A 23929-nucleotide genomic window follows, 5' to 3' on the forward strand; every position below is an offset into this window, starting at 1 on the left:
TACTTGAAATAAAAAGTTTTAACACTAAGATCTAAATATTCAGAAAACCAAGCAGTTGGCATAGCACATCATTGCATTTATGATTGTAAACTGGGTAAAAGTCACTACAATTTACAATGTAATTTGTCTACTCTTCCAATTAAACTTCTCATTATAAACTTCCCATTCTTGGCAGACTATTCATCTCATTGTCATATATGCATTTCTTTACCCATGCTTTTGCTCTCTCAGAATGCCACTGTCATTCAACAGACATTTATTACATGTGTTTTCATACTGTCCATTATTTTTATACGTATGGTTCTCATTCAAGCTAACTTAAACGCTCCTGATGATAAGCATATCTTCTTTCTATCAAATATCTTGCCTGAACAGAACACACCCTCAATAAATATTTCTTGATTAAAATTTTTCACAAATCATCTGTTTAAATTCAAGTCTGAATTTTTAGAAATTAATTTCACACCTACATTCTGACTCATTTTTATGTAAATCTGTTCTTTTTTTGTACTGAGAAAAATGTGAAATAAATTTTAAAACTATAAAAAATGTATAAATATGAATAATGAACAGGTAGTCAGTATTTTAAGACATTCAACAATGAATTATCTTTACCAATTTACTTTCATTTCTCTTGTTTTAATTTTTCCTTCCATTGGAAATCTGTAAATAAAAACACAAGGCAAAATTTTTATTTTTACTTATTTTAACAAAATAAAACTTTTAAAAATTATTTAAAATATATTTAATTTCTGTACCTGATAGTTATTCGATTTGAACATTTGTTCAAAGTATTCAAAGTTTTCTTTTCATTTATCCTTAATTGTACATCTAGAAATTCCGTGCAGCTGGCTATCATTTTGACCTATAAAATTTCAGCATTTGTCCATTTAATTATGTCCATTCTTTCCTGTCATCCACTTTCTCTATACTTATTTCTCATGTTGCCTTGGGACATCACAGTTTTATCATTTGGCATAATAGAGTTAAAAATTTGCTTTATACATTTTGCTTCTTTCAGGATTCATTCACTCATTCATTTATTAACAAAAGTTTACAAACACTTGTTATATGTCAGACATTGTGCTAGACACTGGGACTAAGACTGTAAAGATTAACAAAATAAAATTTTAAATATTCACCCAGTACCAACCACATAATAAGCCTTCAGTAAATGTTGCTCTTAATACTACTTTTATTACTACTATTATATTATTACTAGGAGCCCAGTGTGCGAATTTGCACGGCACCGCCCACCCACCTGCAGCCCTGCCTTGACACCCGAACTTCTCAATGCAGAGCTCCAGTGCACCTGGCCCAGGCCCCAAACCCTCTGGCCTTCTCTGGCCGCTTCAAGCCCCGCCCTCAGTGCCTCGAGTCACCTCAGGCTGGTCCTGCCTTTTCGGGGCGCTTCCCCGCTTCTGCCCCATCTCTGGAGCAACGTGGCACCAGAGGAGAGCGTGAAATCCTCCCATCTGCTGTGCTGTGCTCCTTCCCCTGGCAGGTGGGCTGTGGGGCACTCAGAGTGCCAGCGATGGGTGGTGGAGGACTGGTGAGGGGGGTGCTATGGGCTCTCACCCCTGCCCTCTCTGGCATGGGATGTTCCCGCCTCCTCAGGGCCGCCCTGTCTCCGGAGCAACGCCCCAGGTAATATGCCAATGACCTGGCCATTACTCATTTTGGCATAACGATCACTAGCATATTAGCTCTTTATTAGTATAGATAGATTCACCCTTCTGTAGTTTGCAAACCATTATCTCTATTGAGACTAACTTTGCAATAGAAAGAATGCTTTAGATATCATAGTTCTGCCAGATGACTTTTTAGCAAAGCACTCTCTCTGCTTTGGTTTCTTGCATCTGTAAAATGAAACTAATACCTATTCTAATTCTCTTACACATGTACTGAACTCAAAATCAGATGAAATAATGTTAACATGAAGATTTTTCTACTCTTGATTTCTTCTTAAATATAATTTTACATGTAAATAAAGCCTACTTTTCATCAATCTTTGTGCTATTTTTAGTACAATAACCCCATTAAAATAGTCAACTTATTTTAAATTAAAATAAAGGCTTAAATTTAAGAATAAATATAAATACCTTGTTTTATAGTCATGTCCCCAGTAAAGGGAGAAAGCACCAATACAGTTACCAGGTACCAACAACATGACTATGGCTCTCTTCACTGCTATAGCTGCAAAGTTGCCACCACTGTTGATATCTTAGTATAACCTGTTTTTACTCCCATTTCCCTACAATCAATTCTTTTTTTCTGGTCCATCATCAATACTATTCTATTTCTACTGTTACTGTTATTCTGTTGCAAAAGGTTTAGGGAAGAGTTGCATATATGCAGCACATGTGTCCCTTATTGTCCCTCACTCATAGCAGACTTTCCTAATATGACATGCCACATCATTTGGGGTCTTTCTCAACATATTGCACTTAGAAGCCACTACCAATGTAATTGCCATTCTCGTGTAAGTTGAAGGGTTACTGCCAGCCCTACTTTGAGTATGTATATAAATTTTCTTAGCCCTGATACACAGATACAACTGAAAATACATTCTAAGACGTAATATTGAATATCTCATGATTAAGTGTACATAAGGATGGAGGAGACATAAGCACTATTAGAATGCTTTCTTTTCTGCTCATTTATTCTTAAATTAGATGATATACTAATTAGTTGCTTCCCCAATATTATTTTATACTGTATTAGTCTGTATTTATTTTCTAATGAAAATCTATTTACCAGATCCAGTAAAGTTTCTTTTCCACTAATTGTACAAAATTTCTTCACTGTTTCAAATGTAATATAATACCAAGCCATCAACCTTCCGGTCTCTGTGGTAAAAGATGGAAAAATAAACATTTACTCCATCAGCTGAAACAAGTTGCTTTTTCATGAGTTTAATAAACATTTCTTTAACATCTATTCTGTGCCTGTAATTACATCAAGAACAAAAGATACACCAACAAATCCAGAAGATGCACTCTCTGAACTTATAGGTTGGCTAGGTAGACAACCAGATAAAAATAACTGGACTAGAGAACAAAGTCCAATTAATGATAACATTTACATATACAAACTTAAATACAGAGGAAATTAAACTTAAGAGAATGGTCAATGTAGGATGGGCTAATTAGAGATAATGGGTCTAGAGCAGGACTTAAAAGTAACTAATATGCCTTGGCAGAAAGGATATGAAGCCATTATGACATCAGGAAAGATCAAGATTTGCTAATAAAAAAAAGTTAAAAAGATTATCATTAGAATACTGTTATGAGAGATGTATGGCTTGATAAACATATGGCTTGGTCATATGCAGGTTATTTTACATAATGTGGGAATAATAGAATATCTCATATGTTTATTGTAAAGATTAAATGCAATAATACATGTAGAGAATTTAGCATAGGGTCTAACATTAAATGTTGCCCACTTTCATTATCAAAACATGATGAATGATAGACTTACAGAGGCCCTGAAAGAACTCTGAAATGCTATTAAAGGAGTTTAGATTTTGGATTTGATTTGTAAAATAAGAGTACCACTTAAAATTTTTGAGCAAAATTTAATTAAATTGGAGTTAGAATATAAATTGTTTTAGAAATACAACATTGGATTGACTGGAGTAGGGGGTTTAAGTGAGGGTAAATAATTGATGAAATAGAATTTGTTTAAAAGACTACTGGTTTCAATTCTAAGTTGTCAAAAACATTACAAATAATTTCAAACCATGTGAAACAGAAAATGGCTGGGAACAGGAAAATGGCATACTGCTTTTCAAGAAAAGGATTAACATGTATGTATGTACTACAGGTTTTGCTGAAGAAGGGAAAAAACTGACATTCCTTTAGACTTAGATACTCATAGTACAGAAAACAGGAACAGAAAAATAACAAGGGCAGCTTAAAAGCCACTTTCTCAATTAGGAGCCTAGTAAATATATTCAGCAAAAATGTGAGTAATTCAATGGTTCATAAAATGATGCTTCTGAGAGCGGTGTGTGAGATATCAACAATATGGTTATCAAGGAAACTAAATATAACTAGGGCATATTTAAAGATGCTGCTCTTATCTTAAGTGTTTACAAATTAATATAGGCTATCCCTGTTTGAGAAAATTAAAGGTTTTGGTAAAAGACTTGATACTTGCTGGCTTTTTAGTAAGGATGAAGGTTTCCTACGTAAAATATAAAACAACATAGAAAGATTCCAGAAGTGGCTCTCTGAAGGAGCGTGTGGCTTAGTGTGGTCTTTGTTAGCTTCCACCATGGCGTACCATGGCCAGGTTCAAAAGTGTAGAAAGGGGTTGGTGCAGCCAATCAACCCCATCTTCAGATATTTGTAAAATAGATTTCAGATTTAGATGTGGTTTTATGAGCAATTGAATATGTGTATAGAAGCCTGTATCTTTGGTTTTGATGAGTATATGAACCTCATAGTAGAAGATGCATAAGAGATTCAATCTAAAACAAAGTCAAGAAAACAACTAGAGCGGATCATGCTAAAAGGAGATAATATTACTCTGCATCAAAGTGTCTCCACCTAGAAATGACTTAATGAAGTGAGAAATTATTGAGAAACAATACAGTTTGTGTTTTTTAGGTGTCCTTTATTGGGAGAATAGTTCTTACACATTTATTCATATTGGCTTACAATACCCTTATGTTACTACCAGATGACAATAAATGACATTGAATTAAAAAAAAATAACATAGAAAGGAAGCCATGAAGAAAGTGACTCAAGGTAGAAGAAACAGAAAGAATGAAAAAAGATATGCAAGTGAAGAAAACAAATAAGGAGGCAACTTTGCTATCAATATAGCTAAGTGATTAATATTCTCATAGTAGCAAATCCAGGATAATTCAAAATAAAATTTATACAGTTGGGGGTTGGGGTGGAGGTAGAGGCCATGAGACTGCAGCTCTCACATCTCCTACTGGAGATTACCCCAGCTACCATGTTCTGAATCCATCACCATGTTCATACTGAGATCACACTTCTCAAAGATGCTCCAAACCAATGACTGAGCATGGCAGGAATGTTAAGGTAGGCCCATAAGACAAGGGACTCCTCTGATGGGCAATTTTGACTTAAAGATTCCCCATCAGCTTTGCCAAATAGTTTTAGGAATGCAAAATTTCCATCTTTCTTTCCTTTCTTCTCACCCTCCCTCCTACAGAGGTTCAAGATGCAACCCAGTTCATTAACTTTTCAAGCCTCTTGCAGTTACATACCATTTTAAGAAGGTTAACCCTAACTAAGACTTGGCCTTTTGAGCCCTTCTCTTTTACACATTACCAGGTAGAATAACTAAAAAGCTCAACAAGAACATAAGCATACAAATGAAAATGCCTAGATATTTCAGTACTATGGTGACAAATTTAAAAATAAAAAACTGTATGAAGCAGAATTAAAACACCGAGGCTAAGAATTTAAATACAAAAAGTAAATACTGCCCTAGCTGGTTTGACTCAGTGGACAGAGCACCGGCCTGTGGACTGAAGGGTCCCAGGTTCAATTCTGGTCAAGGGCACATGCCTGGGTTGTGGGCTCAATCCCCAGGAAGCAGCTGATCAATGATTCTCTCTCATCATTGATGTTTCTATCTCTATCTCCCTTCCTTTCTCTCTGAAATCAATAAAAATATATTTTTTAAAAGTAAATACTGAAAAAGGTAAAAGAAAATATTAGTAATATGTAGGAACAAGAAATCACAAAAAAGAATTTATTATAAATATTATATAAGAATGTCCATCTACATTAATGGCAGGCTAAGTATGAATCAACCCTCCTGCTAAAGTCAACTAAAATAGCTAAATGAAATACAAGAAGTATCTCTTATAAAGCATCAAAGAACTAATAAGATATTTATCTAGAAGAGGGCTTAAAACCAAAAGGATAAGTACACAAAATATTTACAAAAACTGATCACATACTAGGCTATAAACCAAGTAACAACAAATTTCAAAAGATCATAATCATACAAAAAATGTTATCTGATCACAAAGTACCGTAATAAAAAAAAAAAAGCTTTTTAGAAAAAAAAGACAACTAAAAAAAGCAAGTACAGAAATTAGGAACTATAGTTGCAAATAATCCATAGGTCAAAAAAGAAATCATAATAGAAAAACAAAAATATAACAAACTGATTAATAATAAAAATACTACAAATCAAAGCTAATAAAAATTATTAGCCTTAAATAAATATATAGTATTCTTGAATACTTACATACATATTTAACTCCTAAAAATATACTATATATGCATTCCTATAAATTCTTGCATTCTGTAGAACTGCATACTAAATAGAACAGGGTTTATGAAATAAGTACTGATGCAAACAACTAAAGAATCCATGCAACCTTGTAACAAGAACATTAACCTAAATAATAATCCTAATAAAAATGCTACCACAGTTAAAAAGACATGTTAAATTCCTCATAAAACTGTACATACATACATATAACACTTTGCGTGTTTTTTTTTAAAGTAGCTTGATGACAGAGGGTGTAACAAGAGGCTGCTGAGTTATAAACACAAAGGACAAAATGTCCAAAGATTGGGCATTGCATAATAGATATTTTTAAGGCAAAATACATGGCTAACCTGGGCCCAGAGGAGGATCAGATAAATGGGCATCATGTACAGTAATGTATTCCTCTTAAAATTCATAAAATATGCAAATAAGCTAGATTTGCATATTTTATGTTAAAATGCTGGAATAATGAAGTCAATATTACATCCCAAGAAACTTCTAATCATGAGTGCTAAAACTATAAAACATTCTTTCTCTTTTCTATTATACTCTAAATAGAATGAAAGTGAGAGCATAAGTAATCAATGTTTGAATAATTTAGAACTGGGAAAAGATTATCTACAAGTTATAGCAAGTTTGAAACAACCCAAAGATTTGAGCATTTCATTCCTCTGCTAAAAGTTACCAGACTCGGTGAAGACAAATTCTATGCCGGTCAAAAAGAAGCTCTGTAATTTTATAAATAGGATTCTTGTATAAATTTATCATATTACTGATGATACCCTGTTGAGAATTGATATCACAATTTAATTTTACCATCACCTAAGTTTAGTAGAACAAATTTCGTATTTAGTCTTAAGTAAGCAATTGTGTTTTTCTTGTGTGTTTGTGTGTGTGTGTGTGTGTGTGTGTGTGTGTGTGTGTTTTGTTAATCCTCACCTGAGGACCTTTATCCATTGATTTTTTTTTGGGGGGGGGGTGCGGGGGTGGGGGGGGGGGAGAGTAGAAGGGAGGGGGAGAGACAGAGAGAAAGAGAAACATCCATGTGAGAGAGATGTATTGATGTGGTTGCCTCCCACACACAACTGGGGCTGAGATTGAGCCTGAAACCAAGGTACATGCCTTTGACAGGAATCAAACCCGAGAACATCAGTCTGCGGGCCAGTGCTCTATCCACTGAGCGAAACTGGCTAGGGCAAGCAATTGTTAAATTTATTAGCAATGATGGAAAAGTTACCAGTTGGTTTGAAATTAACACCTTCATCCATCGTTATTAAGTCCAGAGATGATAAATCATTCAGATTCTTCAAACATAAATCTGTTAAATTGTAGAAAACATTTTTATTTTAGCAAAATAAGGAAGCAGCACAAAATAAAATTTATTATTAAATATGCTAAAGTTATGTTTCTGTGTAATTGTTCTGGGAAGAACTGTAATCCCTACTTAAGTGGTAATAAAAAGCTCATTTTAATAAAAGAGTTGATAATATGCTAAAAAGATTTTCTAATAGTAACAATAATACAAATAACAAGTGATAAAATAGCATTTACAACTTGGAGCTTTTAAAATAATATATATGTATTATTTCATTTAATCCTCAAAATAACACAATAAGGTAGGTGTATTAATATTATTTCCTGTACAAGTTAGAAACTGAAAAATAGGCTAAGTAACTTGCTGTAGGTCTAAGTAACCACTTTGTTATATGACTTTAAATAAGGCAGTGGTTTCCTTTTTTAACTTTTATCAAAGATATATACACACAAAGTATAGAGTCAAACAGTTCTAAAAGATTGTTCCAAAAAACACCAGTCTTTCCCCTCCTCTGAGTTTGCCACTCTTAAGGCAACCACTTATGATTATTTTAACTGATGCTTTTGGTATTTATCTGAATATGGCACTATCACTACTTGGAAGGAACCTCTGATAGGAAGCAATGCAAGTCACTCGCACTGATGGATGGGGATCAGAGCAGTAGGCCGCTGCTTAGAGTGCCCTCTCTGTCCCATTGCTATAAAGGCCCAGGAGACTGGAAACAGTTCAGAGCAGAGACCGGGATTGCCACAACCTGTTCAAGCTTAGGCAGCTTGATCATTTTAATTGTTCTGTTAAGTAAGGCTTTTGAAGGTTTTGCTAATTTTCTTAATTACCCACTATTAATTTAACCTTCAGAAAATTAATCAGCTAAAGAAGAATGCTTGCTAATGCTGAGCACTATTCTAAAGTTCAGATTTATAGCAGTGGGCAAGACAAGGTTCCTTCTCTATAGAACTTTTTAATGAAGAAAGCAATCAATACACAAATAATAAATAATACAGTTTCAGATATTGAAAGGTACTATGAAGGAAAATAAAGCTGAGAAAGGACCTAGCGAATTATAGATTTTAGCTTTTAACTAAAGCTTATGTGTATTTCTGATATAAAGCTACATAATTTCCGATATAAAGTAAGGATATAGTCATCCTAATTTTCAACATACATAAACATATCAGCTTTCCTAAGAACACAAAAATAGCAATAACAACATGGAAATCATTTTGCCTTCCCCTCTTAAGGGTAGGTTTAACTAAAGTACTAGTAGTCCAGGAGAAACACTTTGAGCAGCAGATTATTTGGACAAAGACCTAATGAAAGGAAGGTGCAGGCCATGTAAAATATGTGAGAAGTATTCCAAGAATAAGGAACAGATAGTAAAAAACCTAAAGTGGAAACAAGTTTGGCATGTTTAAGGAACAGCAAAGGAGCCAACTGGGAAAGAGAGTAGAATAAAAGAGAGGAAATAACAAGAGATAAAGTCAGAGAAATAGGCAGCAAGATATCAAGTAGGACTTTGTGGGCTCTGGTGAAAGTATGTATTTTATTCTAAGAGTGATGGGGAGCTACTGGAAGAAATTGAGCAAGAAAGTATAACCAAATTTAGACACAGCACATTATATGCTAAGGACCCTTCTTAAGAGAATTAAGGCAGACTTCCAAGGATACCAAAACATTATATTCAGTTCAAATATAGACAAAACTTAGCTACCCTATAATGACTGAAGATAAGGCAAATATAAATTGTGATTCTGCCAATTTAACAAAAGTTAAATCATTACAGTTATCAGAATATAGCAAGATATTTCTTGGGCTCTATGATTTCTTGTGTGTATTTCATCACTATAATTACGATATATGCTTTAAAAACTCCATTACAAAATTGGTCAACAAATAAAGGATAATATAACTACTTTATAGATCTGTTTCTCAACAGTGTTATAAGTATATGTTAATGCTTATCACCATCTTTCAACAATATATTTATTCCTTAAGCAATACAATTTTACTGTTTCCTCTTTATCTCTTCTCTGTATTTTTATTTGCCATATATGTACACCCAAGTAGAGGATAAATTAAAATTGGCTAAATATTTTTAGTGAATCTAACATTTTTTTCCTTTCATTGAAAAAGTTACAATACAATGAAGAGGTAGGCATTTTTTAGATTTCTAATCCTAATAAATGCTCAATAATCTGATATTTTAAAAGATAGTTAATGAAATACTAAGTGACTAAAAAATAAAGCTGGGGTTTGATAGGAACACATCGTTAGCACAAATTAGAATAAGAAGCCCATAATCAAGCTAGGCTTGTATTTTCAATCAAAATTAAACAAGAAAAGAAAAATAAAGAGTTGTGTCTATATGCAACATTTTCAAAGACCAGAGTCATTTAAAAAAAAAACCAGGTTAACATATTATAGAAAGGAAGATATTCTGATGGAATTAATACATAGATTAATTAAGAAAAAGGTATATGTGCTGAACTTTATTTTGGTGTGAAAAGAAATAACTCATGTTTTTTTTTTCTTCAAACAATAGGTTACTTTAAAAAAAATAATTCCCAAAGAGTATTCTTACTTTCACAATAACTGACCTTTTTCATTAAAGTTTATAGAATATAATTTTTTAGAGGAAATACATCTAACCTTGTAATTTTGCTTCAATTCCATCTTTGTTCAAACCAGATGCAAAACCTGTATAAGTTATGAAAATGTGTGAAAAATAAAATAGAATGGACTGAATTCATCTTTATAGGCTCAGTTTATACCCTAGTTAACTAGAAAAGTGTAGTCCAATTAAATATTAAATTAAAAAATAGCTTATGATTTTAAACAAAGCTTACATCTATACACAATAACCAGTGTTGAAATTCTTTCAATATCAAATGGCTTATCTTTTACTTGATTGTATAACAGTGACTTGGAATACTCTACATAATATTTTTCCTTAGAGATCTGAATGTTTTGAACCTGTATCCCTTAGAATGGTATTTCAACAAATCAGGTTTTAATTTGATATTTAACAATCTCAAGTATTTTTATTTTATAACCCGTACCACATGAAAGAACCCTCTAGAAGCAACATAACCAGATGTGTGTTACTGTTAGAAGCAGAATGAAAATTCCAGCAGCAACGGTAGTACTATATACTTTGATATGAATGCTGGTTCAAATAAAATTCAAGACATTTTTTACTTTATTTTAAATAATTTTAGGCATTTTTGTTATTTTTACTTGAGTTATTTTTTTCCCTAAAATGTCTGATTTCAAACCTTATGGAAAGACTAGAGGTGAAATAATAAAGATTTTTCACATTTGTCTATTCTTGCCTCTAAATGTATTTATGACTCTTGTTACTTCTGTTTCTGCTACCTATCAGTTTCTATAATCTACTTTGTGACCTATTAAAATAAATATAGTTCCAACTGGTTTGAAAAAATTACTACTTTTCCAAGTAAAAGTAACAAACCATAATGAGATGGATTTTTCAAGGCTCTGATATAAAGCAAAGTTGATCGTATCCATTCCAAAGCAATATTTACATCTGTGATGGTATGCAATACTATCTCTGCATTCAAATGTTCAATAAGATGTCTGTGCAAACTAATTGGAAAAAGAATTTTTGCATTAATAATACGTATTTCAAAGCCATAGCTCTTGCTGTTTTAAACTTCAATAATATTTTGAACAATTAAATAACTGAATAATATACTTATTACTACTTTAGTAATTCATTAAGATAGCTTAATTTTCAAAAATATAAGAGAAAACCATTATGTCAGTTCAACTTTTAGAAATATTATAGATTTCTCTCTATTCCATAGTTCTAGAAGACATTATTGTTTTAAAAAGAAGTGGGGAATTACAGCAAATAACAAGTGTGAGTAAGGACCTGGAGAAAAGTGAAACTTTTGTGCACTGTTGGTGGGACTGTAAACTAGTACAGCCACTATGGAAAGCAGTATGGAGAGTCCTCAAAAAAATAAAAATAGAACTACCATATGACTTAGCAATTCCACTTCTGAGTATTTATCTAAAGAAAGCAAAAAACACTAATTTGAAAAGATATACGCACTCTTATGTTTACAATAGCCAAGATACGGAAGCAACCTAGGTGTCCATTGATAGGTGAATGGATAAAGAAAATGTGGTACACATATACAATGGAACATTACTCAGCCAGAAAAAAAGAATGAAATCTTGCCGTTTATGACAACATAGATAGACCTAGACAGAATTACATTAAGTAAAATAAGTCAGACAGAGAAAAACAAATATATTATTTCACTTATACCTGTATGTGGAATCTAAAAAACAAAATGAAACCAAAACAAACTCATAGATACAGAGAATAAACTGATGGTAGCCAGAGGGGAGGAGGCCGGGGAGTTGAGCAGAAAAGGGAAGGGGATTAAGAAGTACAAACTGCCAGTTATAAAATAAGTCACAGAGATGTAATGTACAGCATAGGGAATAGAGTTGAAAATATGGCAGTAAGTATGTATGGTGACAGATAGTTATTAAATGTACTGTGTTGATCACTTTGTAAGGTATATAAATAAGTAAATAAATAAGTAAAAGCTCCTTAATAAATGTTGAATCACTGTTGTACACCTGAAACTAATATAATATTGTATGTTGCATGGCAACTATAATTAAAAAATGAATAAAATCTGTTCTGGCTGGATAGGTCAGTTGCTTAGAGCATCATTCTGATACCCCAAGGTTGTGGGTTCAATTGCGCAGGGCACATACAAGAATCAACCAATTAATGCATAAACAAGTGGAAAAGCAAATAGATGTTTCTCTCTCTCAACCCTCTCTCTTCCTCTTGAATCAATAAATTAAAATAAATAAATAAAATGTCAAAAAAAAAGCTAGGGTGTGGCCCTGACCGGTTTGGCTCAGTGGATAGAGCGTCGACCTGCGGACTGAAAGGTCCCGGGTTCGATTCCAGTCAAGGGCATGTACCTTGGTTGTGGGCACATCCCCAGTAAGAGGTGTGCAGGAGGCAGCTGATCAATGTTTCTAACTCTCTATCCCTCTCCCTTCCTCTCTGTAAAAAAAATCAATAAAATATATTAAAAAAAAAAAAAAGCTAGGGTGTGAATTATATCCTATTCCCTCCAAGAGGATTATAATCAAATACTTTACTGAAAGGACTCAGCTTGCTTATCTCTCTATCATTAAACAAATTTTAAATATGTAAAGAGAAGTAAAAATTATATTCCTCTTCATATGACTAATTTGGACTTTTATAACAAGGACACATGATACTGCATGCTAAGAAACACTGATGAATAAAAATATTGTATTATTTTTTAACTATTAAATTTCTTAAAAGGACATACATTTTCTAGTTAAGATACTGAAAAGTTTCAAGCAAATGGCCTAATCAAATTTCCCTTTAATATATTTTAAAAATATTGGCTATAGTAACAATATCTTGTTGGAATATTTTATTACCTGCTTTCTACAGTGTCACTACAAGCTAACATCTGAATATACTTCTCTTTTGTACTTAACCGAGTCATAATAACTGCAGTAGCTGTAGTGTCAAACTGGGGGAGAAAAACACACACACACACACACACACACACACACACACAAAGAGAGAGATAAATTTAATAAACATGAGCACGTATTGATACCAGTCCTTTTCAATAACTCAAGACTTTGATTCCATATTAAACAGTCCCTTGTATTAAATAACAGGTCAAAATGACCTTAAAAATACTTCTGAATTTGAATGTTAACTGAAATTTTAATTCAAAATCTCCTAAGAATATAAATATAAAAATACCACTTTGGTTTCAATATAACATAATTTTGGTAGTGGTGAAATTAAAACAATCTTAGGTAACTTTATAAAAGTTGTAATATTTGGTGTTCATACATAATCTAATTTATCCTATAAAATTATAGATTTGTTTAACACAGTATTTTAATATCCTTTGAAAATATATTCTTCCTAAATATTCCCTTAGTACCAATATGAATGACTTCTTTATTCAAGTATTTGTCAGAGGCATGTTTTGTAATATGTATGAGCTGATTTTTAATTGTCACAATACCTGGAGACCATTACTGGCATTGTGTGCTAGAATCCAGGGATGCTACATGTTCTGCAATGCATGACAGTCCTACACAATCAAAAACTGTCCCATACAAAATGCCAATAGCATCTCCATTTAGAGTAAAAAACCAAACAAAGAAACTTTAACAACATACACATTCATAAACCCAACCATTTACCAACCAATGCTAGATGGAGTGGAGGGAGTATGTCTTTTTTAGTGAGACTTATTTTACTTCTATTCCTCCATTAAAGTAGATTGTCTAAGTTACATTTATTTTTAAACCTAATCCAAAATCCAAATATGAAATCTTAATCTTTATTTTAACAAAAAATACACAAAAAGGATTTTGCCATTTACTTTGTCTTTAAACTAAGTTACAAAAAGTAAAGTATTGTCACTTACTTGAGGTCGACCAGCTCTTCCAATCATCTGTAGAATATCTGTTTCACTGTACTCTTCAAACATTCCTCCAACATAATGCATTGTAGATTTTACAACTACTAGGTGAGCAGGCAAATTTACTCCCATAGCTAAAGTACTGGTAGTAACTGCATCAGATTAAGGAATATTACTTTCAAGCCAGATAATTTTAATGCTCAGATAGGTATTTTCTTATAAAAGATGTATTTTTATAAATGTAACAGACTCATATATATGGAATTTATTTAAAAATGAAGAAAACACTATAACGTAAAATAATACATCTTTTAAAATTATTAAATTCTCAATTTTCAAATTGCACTATGTGCAGTAACATGATAAAGAACTAAAACTGGCAACAAGTTTAGCTATAACATGTACACATGTACAGTACATGAATAGTTACATAATTTTGGACTTGAGAAAAAAGCATAAATAAGTCAGAATACTTGAGCTTTTTATTTTATTGTCTTAAAAATAATTTTCCAAAATATCTAATAATACCCACAAGAATATATACTTTACTTACAAAGAGCTGGCAGATCTCCAACAGTAAAAGCTCCTTCAACTACTTTTCTATCTGACAGCTCCATACCAGCATGGTGATAAGCAACACCATGTATTAAGATATCTATAATAGAAATATATCACCTGTTATGTACTGTTAATATTTAATCAGTAATTGACTCTTTTTAACTACAGCTGAAATACTATTCAAAAATTACCTCTAAACCTACCTCTCAGTTTTGAATCTCTTATGGAATACGCATGCTTCTGTAACCTATTTTAAAATACCATGAAATTATTGTGAGTTAGTTACAGGAGTATAGAAAACACATGCTTTATGTTTTTTATTATTTATTTACCATAAGTAAATGTCAGGAATTATCTTTCTTTTAAATTTTTTTTTTACTGTTTCACTTCATTACTGCTGTATATGTGCTCCATGTGAGTGACGTAGGTGCTCTTAAATAGTTTATTTTGAGGCTTACAGATATAAAAATATTTTCACAATATCATTATTTGAAAACCATTTTTAAGAAGTAGAGAACATCTAACTTTCACAGTCAAAAATCCCTAATTTTACAACTCAGCAAAATAAATAAATAAATAAATAAAATAACCTAATTTAAAAATGGGCAAAGGACCTAAATAGAAATTTTTCCAAAGAAGACATACAAAATGGCCAACAATAGATGAAAAGGTGGTTCATATCACTAATCATCAGGGAAATGCAAATCAAAATTACAATTAGATTGCACCTCATACCTGTTAGAATCTCTATTACCAAAAAGACAAGATAAGTGGTGGAGAGGATATGGAGACACGGGAGCCCTGTGCATTGTTGGTGGGAATATAAACTAGTACAGCCACTATGGAATATAGTAGGGAGATTACTAAAAACTTAAAATAGACCCAGCAGTTGCACTTCTGGATTATATCCAAAGGATACAAAATCAGTATCTCAAAGAAATATCTGTATTCCCATGTTCATTACAGCATTATTTCACAATAGTCAAGTATGGAAACAACTTTAAGTGTCCATTGACAGATGAAGGATAAAGAAGATATAGATATAGATATAAATATAGATATAGATATATAGAGATATAGATATCACATGCAATATTATCCAGCCTTAGAAAAGAAGGAAATTCTACCTTTTTCAACAACATGGATGAACCTGGAGGGTTCAAATGTGTTAGAGACTCCCGAGAGATTAATCTTTTGGTGAGAGATTACAACAGATGTGGGATTGAATGTGGATTTTTAAAAAAATGAAAACAGCAATATAAACAATGTTTCAAGAAGTCTGGCTATGAAATAAAGACAGAATCATAGCTGCACAAAGATTCATCATTTCACTTAATCCTCTGAATTAGTATTATCTTTATTTTACAGATGAGGAAACTGAAGCTTAGAGAGATCAAGTCACTTGAAAAGTTTACAAAATGAACCCAATTTTCTTATCTCTTCTAGATAATCCCTAAAAGTCTTTCTACCTCCAAGAAAAAAAATGAAAAAATATACCTCTGTTTCTGTTCCAAAGTCATAATAAACTTAGCATTTTTCACAAGAACAGAAGCAGCCTGTTGCACACCTTTTCTTGTGGCACAAAACTAAAAATGAATGAATAATTTTTGTATTAATCATATTAAAAGCTGAGCATTACACTAAAATATAAGCAAACAACAATCCATACCACAAGTGTAGGTTTTTGATCAGAGTACTCTTGTATAACACTGGCAATTTTGTAGTTGAGGGTTAAATCAAACTTAAATTCAGTTTGGTTACTACAACAGGGAAATCCAAGGACCACTTTCCGAAGTTTCACTGGTCTATGTCTCTCATCCATTTTCAGACATATAGCAGGTCTTTCACCATTTGAAAGCCATTCTGCAATCTTGAAATAATAGAAATATATGCAGTAAGAGTTTTTTCTAATGAAGTTTTATGGCTAAATATAACCCAAATTATAGACTACTTTAAAGTAAAAGTATAAAAATATTTAATCAAATACAGGCAGTCCTCGGGTTACGTCGTTTCGTGGTTACGTTGCCATCTCCCATTTATTTTTTAAAAAAAAAAGTTCTGTCATTTCAACGTATGTACATATGTGCTTTATGTTTTTTATTATTTATTTACCATAAGTAAATGTCAGGAATTATCTTTCTTTAAATTTTTTTTTACTGTTTCACTTCATTACTGCTGTATATGTGCTCCATGTGAGTGACATAGGTGCTTATGTAAGTGGGTTCCGACTATCAACGAAAATTGTGTTACATCACACTATGGGAATGGATCTCTGACGTAACCCAAGGACCTACTGTAGGTAGTCTTTTTCAATATTACATATTTCATTGACACTATCCTATTAATACATTGGTAAATATGATCCACATCAGTATTTCAAGATTATACCCACTGGTAAACTTCCAATTAATTATTATTATTTTGTTTTCCTTCTTATGAGTCCAAAGTAAAATTAAATTGATTTTGGAAGAGAAATTGAATTTCTCACTATCATTGTAATTTCTTTGCTATTTTTTCTGAACTATGTCTAGATACAGCTGATACTTTGGTGTTGTCCTAAGTAACTAGCTAAAGAATAGAAAAGTAATGGTTGGCTTAGATTGGTAAGGGTTGACAAGTTCTAAACAAAGAACAAATAAATACTTGAGAGGTGGCAGGGCCAAAAGCATGTCAGACTAAATGCTAGTCACTAGCTGGAACTGTGGTGAGCAATGGTGAGCTGTGGTGAGCAATCTTATCTTCATATAGCCTGCTTAGCAATCGGACTTTATGCCCTGTATGAACCTGACCATTGGTTTGACTGAAAGATGGATTAATGAGTTTCTAGTTGCATCGGAAGGAATTATTAAAACATTTTCAAGGCTATCATGGTTAGGGATGAGATCACATAAGAACTTACAGTTTGAAAGTAGCAAAAGGCCAATTATGAAGACCGTAATTTAGGGGAAAATTGAGAAAGAGGACTTGTAGGAAGAGACAGGGAAATAGTTTTCACAGAAGTAGTGATTATCACAACAGGGAAGAGTTTCAAGCATCACAGAATAGCCTAGCCATCGTAGCTCAGTGGTTGAGTGTCGACCTATGAACCAGGAGGTCATAGCATATGTCCTGATCAGAGCATGTCTGGGTTGCGGGCTCAAGGCCCAGTGTGGGGCATGCAGGAGGCAGCCGATCCATAATTCTCTCATCATTGATGTTTCTTTCTCTCCCTCTCCCTTCCTCTCTGAAATAAATAAAAAATATATTTTAAAAAAAGGAATCACATGATATTGGGAGCATTTATGATCTTGCTCCCTGCCATGTGTCATCAGTTTATCTCAAATTAACTCATAGAAACTTTCTTTAAAAATTACAGGATTTTGATATTTAATAATAGCTTATAAATCAATAAGAAAAATTTAGTATCCCACTGTGAAAAAAAGGTAAAGGACATAATCTAGCAAATTGCAAAAAAAAAGAACTTAAAGTAGTAGAGAATATATTAAAAATATTTATTAAAGTAGAAATGAAATCAAAATTTTCAAATAAAGTACCATTTTAAATAAGAAATTTGACAACTATTCAAAAGTAATAATAATTTCATTATTATACTGTCCAGTGTTAGAACACAGAGAAATGGCTGAAGGTAGAAGTATAAATGAGTATAACATTTACTGAAAGCACTGTGTCCTTACAGTTTTATATACCCTTGGACTTAGTTATTCTACTTATGATGTTTTTCAAGATATATTAATTTCAGCACTATTTATAATAGCAAAAAGTGAAAACAATCTTCCAACATTAAAACATTGGATAAATTATAATAAAACTGCAAAAATTGTATTAAAGAAAACTAATGACATGGAAACATTTGTATGTGACATGCAAATCAAAAAGAGTACGTATATTATGATTCCATCTATACATGTATATCTGGAAAAACACTGGATTTTTGTTGTTTATATATACTTTATAATTTTCTCTATATGAACAGCTTATTTTGTTCATATTCTCTTGAACAAAAATGATTGTGTCCAGTTAAAGATAAAAACAAAATTTTCTATTGGATTAGACACTAACACAGCTATTTGTGAAAACAATTCTAAGAAGTAGCAAGAGGAAAAAGTCACATTATAGTGGGCTGAGAAGTAAATAGGAATAAGAAAGCAGTGAGACTATACTATTTTTAAAATATATTTTATTGATTTTTTACAGAGAGGAAGGGAAAGAGGTAGAGAGTTAGAAACATCGATGAGAGAGAAACATCGATCAGCTGCCTCCTGCACATTCCCTATCGGGTATGTGCCCACAACAAGGTACATGCCCTTGACTGGAATGGAACCTGGGACTCTTGAGTCCGCAGGCCAATGCTCTATCCACTGAGCCAAACCGGTTAGGGTGAGACTGTACTATTTTTCAAGTTTCCAAAAAAATCAAGAAAGAAATAGGCCACACATACATTATAGAAAGTATAAAAAATGCATATAATTATTTATTTTCATGTCCATAAACTTCAGTAATCGTAAAATTATCCTCAAGGACAGGGTCTATATGTTTTCACTTTTGCATCTTTCATTAGTGCTTATCTTACCACAATGCTAGGCACACAGAATTGGGGGAGGTGGATGGCAATCATCTAACCAATTATTTTTATTCCCCACCATACTTTGTTATAAAACTGAATTCAACTGGTTACAACAACCATAACATATTATTAGCAAAGTTATTACAAGGTATTTGAAACTCATAAAACTAAGACTTTTAGATACTAGTAAACAACAGACTTGTACCAAAAAATGCTGTATTAAAAAGAATCATCCCAATTTTATGGCTTTAATTCTGCCTTCCCTATGAAATTTAATCATTACTTTCTACAACATACTTTCCTATTTAATTGGTTAGGTGATGAACAAACAAAAAACCCTCACTTTTTTCTAAGATTAAAATGTCTAACTATTTCACCAGTTATGAAAAATATTATAAACTAAAATTCTAACTCACATCCTCAGCATTTGGAATTGTTGCAGACACAGCTACAAATCTCATTGGAATAATAGTGCTGGTATTTTCTAAAGTATGAGATAAAGACTGCACAGTTTTCATTCTGCTGACTACAACTTCAAGAGTTGGTCCACGAATTTCATCTTTTACAACATGTACCTAAGAAAGAAATCAAGGAAAAAAATCATTAGCAACAAAAATAGAAATCTAATCAATTAAAATGTGAAAGAATATTAACACTCTTCTTTAAGAAAATAAGCATTTTCCAATTGAAGGAATAAAACAAACATATAGTTTGGTTGAAATATCTTGCTTCTGTCTATTCATTCTAGTCATCTTTTTATGTTTATCTCTGAAAATGAATAATGTGTTCACTACCTCATCAATGAGAAATAGTCGAACCAGTTGGACCAAAGAGTTGTCTCTCCATTTTCTAGTCATGCTATCCCATTTCTCCTAGAGAAAAGATGCAAGTGGTTTAATGTAAGGGATTATAATGAATGTTATTAAGACATATCAATAAAATTTTTAACCTAACATGTGACAAATAACTAGTGTTTTAGTTAACATCTTATAAGTATCCTGAAAAATATTTTTAAAATTTGTAAGGATTATGACAGTCATACAAGTATTTAAAAAATGGACCCCATTTATTTTTAAGTTTAACCAAAATACTTAAAATTATAGTCTAATTACCTCTTTTAAGCTCTAGCAAGATCCTCCCTCTGCAATACATGATACTTGGATAGAAGAATATGAGCAATAAATATGATTACAAATTATCTACAATAACAAATTGCCTATTCATATCTTTTGTCTAATTTTCCTATTTGATTGGTTGTCTTCTGCTTATTAATTTGTAAATATCCCTTATATACCCTGAATACTATTACCTTTTGTTTGCTTTTATAATGCAAATATGTTTATTCTTCTACTTTGTATTTTTCTTTTAACTTTTTTCTTAATGAATATAAATAGATATTTTCTAATAAACCAAGGAAACAATAAAGTATAAATAACACCTACTGGAGTTGTCATAATAATATGGGCATGCTGAATCTCAAATAGGTCATCCATTAGTGTATCACCAGTGAGTTCTTTACAATTCAATCCTATTGGTCCAAACTTTTCTTTCCAGTCATCAAAACGCTGACTACACAGGGCTTTTATTGGTGCCACTATAACAATATAATATATTTATTGTGAATGTCAGTAAAATTTTAAAATTTTCACAAAAATTGTTGGTTAATAAAGTTATGATAAAAATAACATATCTAGGTGCTACCTAATACTTATAAATTAAAAATTAACAATAGAAGCAAATCATTTAGCGGTATAAACATAATCAAATAAAACTAAAAATAGAAAAAGAAGTGACTGCTTAAGAAATTGTAACTAAGAGTAAAGAGAGGTAGGACAAGAGATTATTGTTTTTCATTATAAATCCCTTTGGTAATAATTTGATTTTTTTAACCATGTGCATAAATTACTTTGATGAAAAATTTACAATCTATATATATATATACTTAAGAAAGAAGAGTTCATGGTGAAATTTCTAAAATTACAAAATGTTTAATTTTATTGGTTCATCTTGCCTGCCTTTTTAAAAATAAACATGTAGCCCGGCTGTGGTGATTCAGTGGTTGAGCGTCATTGACCTATGAACCAAGAGGTCACACTTCAATTCCCAGCCTGGGCACATGCCGGGGTTGCAAGCTAGATCCTTAGTAGGGGGTGTGCAAGAGGCAGTCGACCAATGATTCTCTCTCATCATTGATGTTTCTATCTCTCTCTCCCTCTCACTTCCCCTCTGAAATAATAAAACATATATTTAAAAAACAAATTTATAAAGGCCAAATTCTCAATTCAAATATTACTTTGTATGTGTAACTGAGAAAATGTATTTTGAATTTAATGTAACAGATGACAGAAAATGTGGTATGTTTTTATGAAAAAGTATGGAAAACCAAATACTAAGGCCTATGGGTTGAATTTGAATTTATTTCTTACTTTATCCTCACTGGTTTTTCATTATTATAATTATTACTCTTAAAATTATAAATACTTACTGTAAACAATTTTAATGTTTGACCATGGCAATGGTACTTCCATTAACAATCTTGTTATCGCAAGTTCAAACACTACCGTTTTCCCAGAACCAGTTGGAGCACAAATCACAAAATTCCTATCTGTGTAAAGAAGCTAAAATATAAAATTTGATCAATCATGGGATATATAGAATTTTTCACTCCCATTCTTAATTTATTAGAAACTATGCCATAGGAAGACTCAAAGGAATAATAAATAGCTCAAACATTTTCATCTTTAAATTTATTAAAATTATTACCACCCTCATAAAATAACTATTAAAAATGTACCATCTTGTTTTATTTGTCAGAGTAATATGCCAGACCTAGAAGAAAATAATTTCTTTAGCTTCCAGAGAAAGTTTCATAAATCTAATAAATACAAACCAACCCCCCTATAAAAATCACATGCATTCATTTAACAAACATTTTTTGAGCTCCTATAATGTCACTGAGTATGGCACTGGGATCATAAAGATGAATGTGATCTAATCCCTGCCCTTAGAGGGCAAACAATCTAGTAAGAATAAGCAGATAAGTAAATAATTATAATAAAATACTTACATCATCAAAGGCTTTGGACTGTATATAGTTGAAATATGGGAATTCTTTGAAAATACTTCTGAATTTTGCCGCTTAGAATAACATTAAGGAAATATTTGGGAATTTTAAAAATTGGTTACTTTTAATTTAAAAATTAAGTTGAATTAATACTGACTGACAATATTTAGTGATGCGCCATTAATACTTGCTATTTTGATATCATAAGAAAGGAATCCTATATAATAATAGACAAATATGCAAATTGACCATACCTCCGACACACACAAGCCACGCCCACAAGCCACGCCCACCATCCAATCAGAGCGAGCATGCAAATTAACCCAAACCAAGATGGCTACAGCCACAGAGAGCAAGGTTTCCTAGGTAACAGAGGAAGCCAAGCTTTCTGCCAGCCATTGCAGGCCTAAGCCTCCACTCAAGCTACAAAGTTTCAATTATAGGAGGTCAACAAATTCAAACAAATGGTGGCAGAATGGAGCTTGAGAGAGCAGGCCAGGGTTGCCGCCGGCAACAGGGGAAGCAAAGTTTTCCACACACCCTGGCCAGGCCCACCCGCTTAAGGCAACAAAGTTTCAATTATAACCCCAACACAAATGGCTTCGGGCCTCAGAGGGAGCCCCAGGCTTGGCTCTGCTCCAGGCTACAAAGTTTCAATTGTAGAAGGAAAATAAATTCCAGATACCAGGGCCTCTGCTTGCGTTGCCAGGGGGCGTGGCCGGCCTGCAAACCACCACAGGCCCCTCGCTCAGGCCGCCCCACGCCCCAAGGGTACCCCACCCTGATCAGGGACACCCTTCAGGGCAAACCAGCTGGCCCCCACCCCTGTACCAGGCCTCTATCCTATCTAATAAAAGAGTACTATGCAGATTGATCATCACTGCAACACACAATATAGCTGCCCTCATGTGGTCAAAGATCCTGCCCCCATGTGGACACAGGATCACCACCACAAGATGGCCAGCAGGAGAGGGCAGTTGGGAGGCACCTGGCCTGCAAGGGAGGGCAGTTGAGAGGGACCAAGCCTGCAAGGGAGGGCAGTTGGAGGTGATCAACCCTGCAGGAGAGGGCAGTTAGGGGTGACCAGGCCGGCAGAGGAGGGAAGCTGGGGGCAAACAGGCTGGCAGCAGAGTGGTTAGGGGGTGATCAGGCTGGCAGGCAGAAGCGGTTAGGGGCAATCAGGAAGGCAGGCAGGCAGGCAAGCAGTTGGGAGCCAGCAGTCCTGGATTGTGAGAGGGATGTCCGACTGCCCGTTTAGGCCCGATCCCACCGGGCAGTCGGACATCCCTTGAGGGGTCCCAGATTGGAGAGGGTACAGGCTGGGCTGAGGGACAATCCCCCTCCGTGCACGAATTTCGTGCACCGGGCCTCTAGTTAACATATATAGAGGAAGGGACCAAGATGGCAACATAGTATGCTCCTAAACTTTCCCCTCCCAGAGATCCACCAAATACACACCTACAAGCAATAAGTATGATTGCACCTACACACAGAACATTTCCCTCTGAGAGATATCCTGAAATTTCAAGTTGAGTGATTCCTATGCATTGGAAGAATGAGAAAACATGAATTAAAATAGACAGGAAAGGCCGAGACAACTCTCACCACAAATCCTACCCCTAGCACAGCACCATACAAGTGGGAAAGAACCCTCAACTCCCACCTTTTCCCTGAAGAG

At 33.3% G+C, this 23929-nt stretch overlaps 1 protein-coding gene and 1 pseudogene across 1 annotated transcript in view; one reads left to right on the forward strand and one right to left on the reverse strand.

The window, feature by feature from the left end:
- The window catches only part of HFM1 (helicase for meiosis 1), an 86523-nt gene that overhangs the window by 42997 nt on the left and 19597 nt on the right, over positions 1 to 23929 (reverse strand). The window contains exons 6-22 of the mRNA XM_008154712.3: positions 22255 to 22325; positions 21673 to 21805; positions 20630 to 20781; positions 19982 to 20059; positions 19604 to 19762; positions 16293 to 16493; positions 16121 to 16209; positions 14827 to 14870; positions 14619 to 14720; positions 14072 to 14217; positions 13056 to 13150; positions 11059 to 11192; positions 10236 to 10283; positions 7509 to 7589; positions 2758 to 2849; positions 759 to 865; positions 616 to 663 (exon numbers count right to left, since the gene is read on the reverse strand). Coding sequence (XP_008152934.2) covers positions 616 to 663; positions 759 to 865; positions 2758 to 2849; positions 7509 to 7589; positions 10236 to 10283; positions 11059 to 11192; positions 13056 to 13150; positions 14072 to 14217; positions 14619 to 14720; positions 14827 to 14870; positions 16121 to 16209; positions 16293 to 16493; positions 19604 to 19762; positions 19982 to 20059; positions 20630 to 20781; positions 21673 to 21805; positions 22255 to 22325 — 1780 coding nt within the window. The remainder of the gene's footprint in view (positions 1 to 615; positions 664 to 758; positions 866 to 2757; positions 2850 to 7508; positions 7590 to 10235; positions 10284 to 11058; positions 11193 to 13055; positions 13151 to 14071; positions 14218 to 14618; positions 14721 to 14826; positions 14871 to 16120; positions 16210 to 16292; positions 16494 to 19603; positions 19763 to 19981; positions 20060 to 20629; positions 20782 to 21672; positions 21806 to 22254; positions 22326 to 23929) is intronic.
- Positions 4282 to 4560, forward strand: LOC114227465 (small nuclear ribonucleoprotein E-like; annotated as a pseudogene).

Source organism: Eptesicus fuscus, chromosome 9 (genome assembly GCF_027574615.1).
Source record: "Eptesicus fuscus isolate TK198812 chromosome 9, DD_ASM_mEF_20220401, whole genome shotgun sequence".
Lineage (NCBI taxonomy): Eukaryota > Metazoa > Chordata > Mammalia > Chiroptera > Vespertilionidae > Eptesicus > Eptesicus fuscus.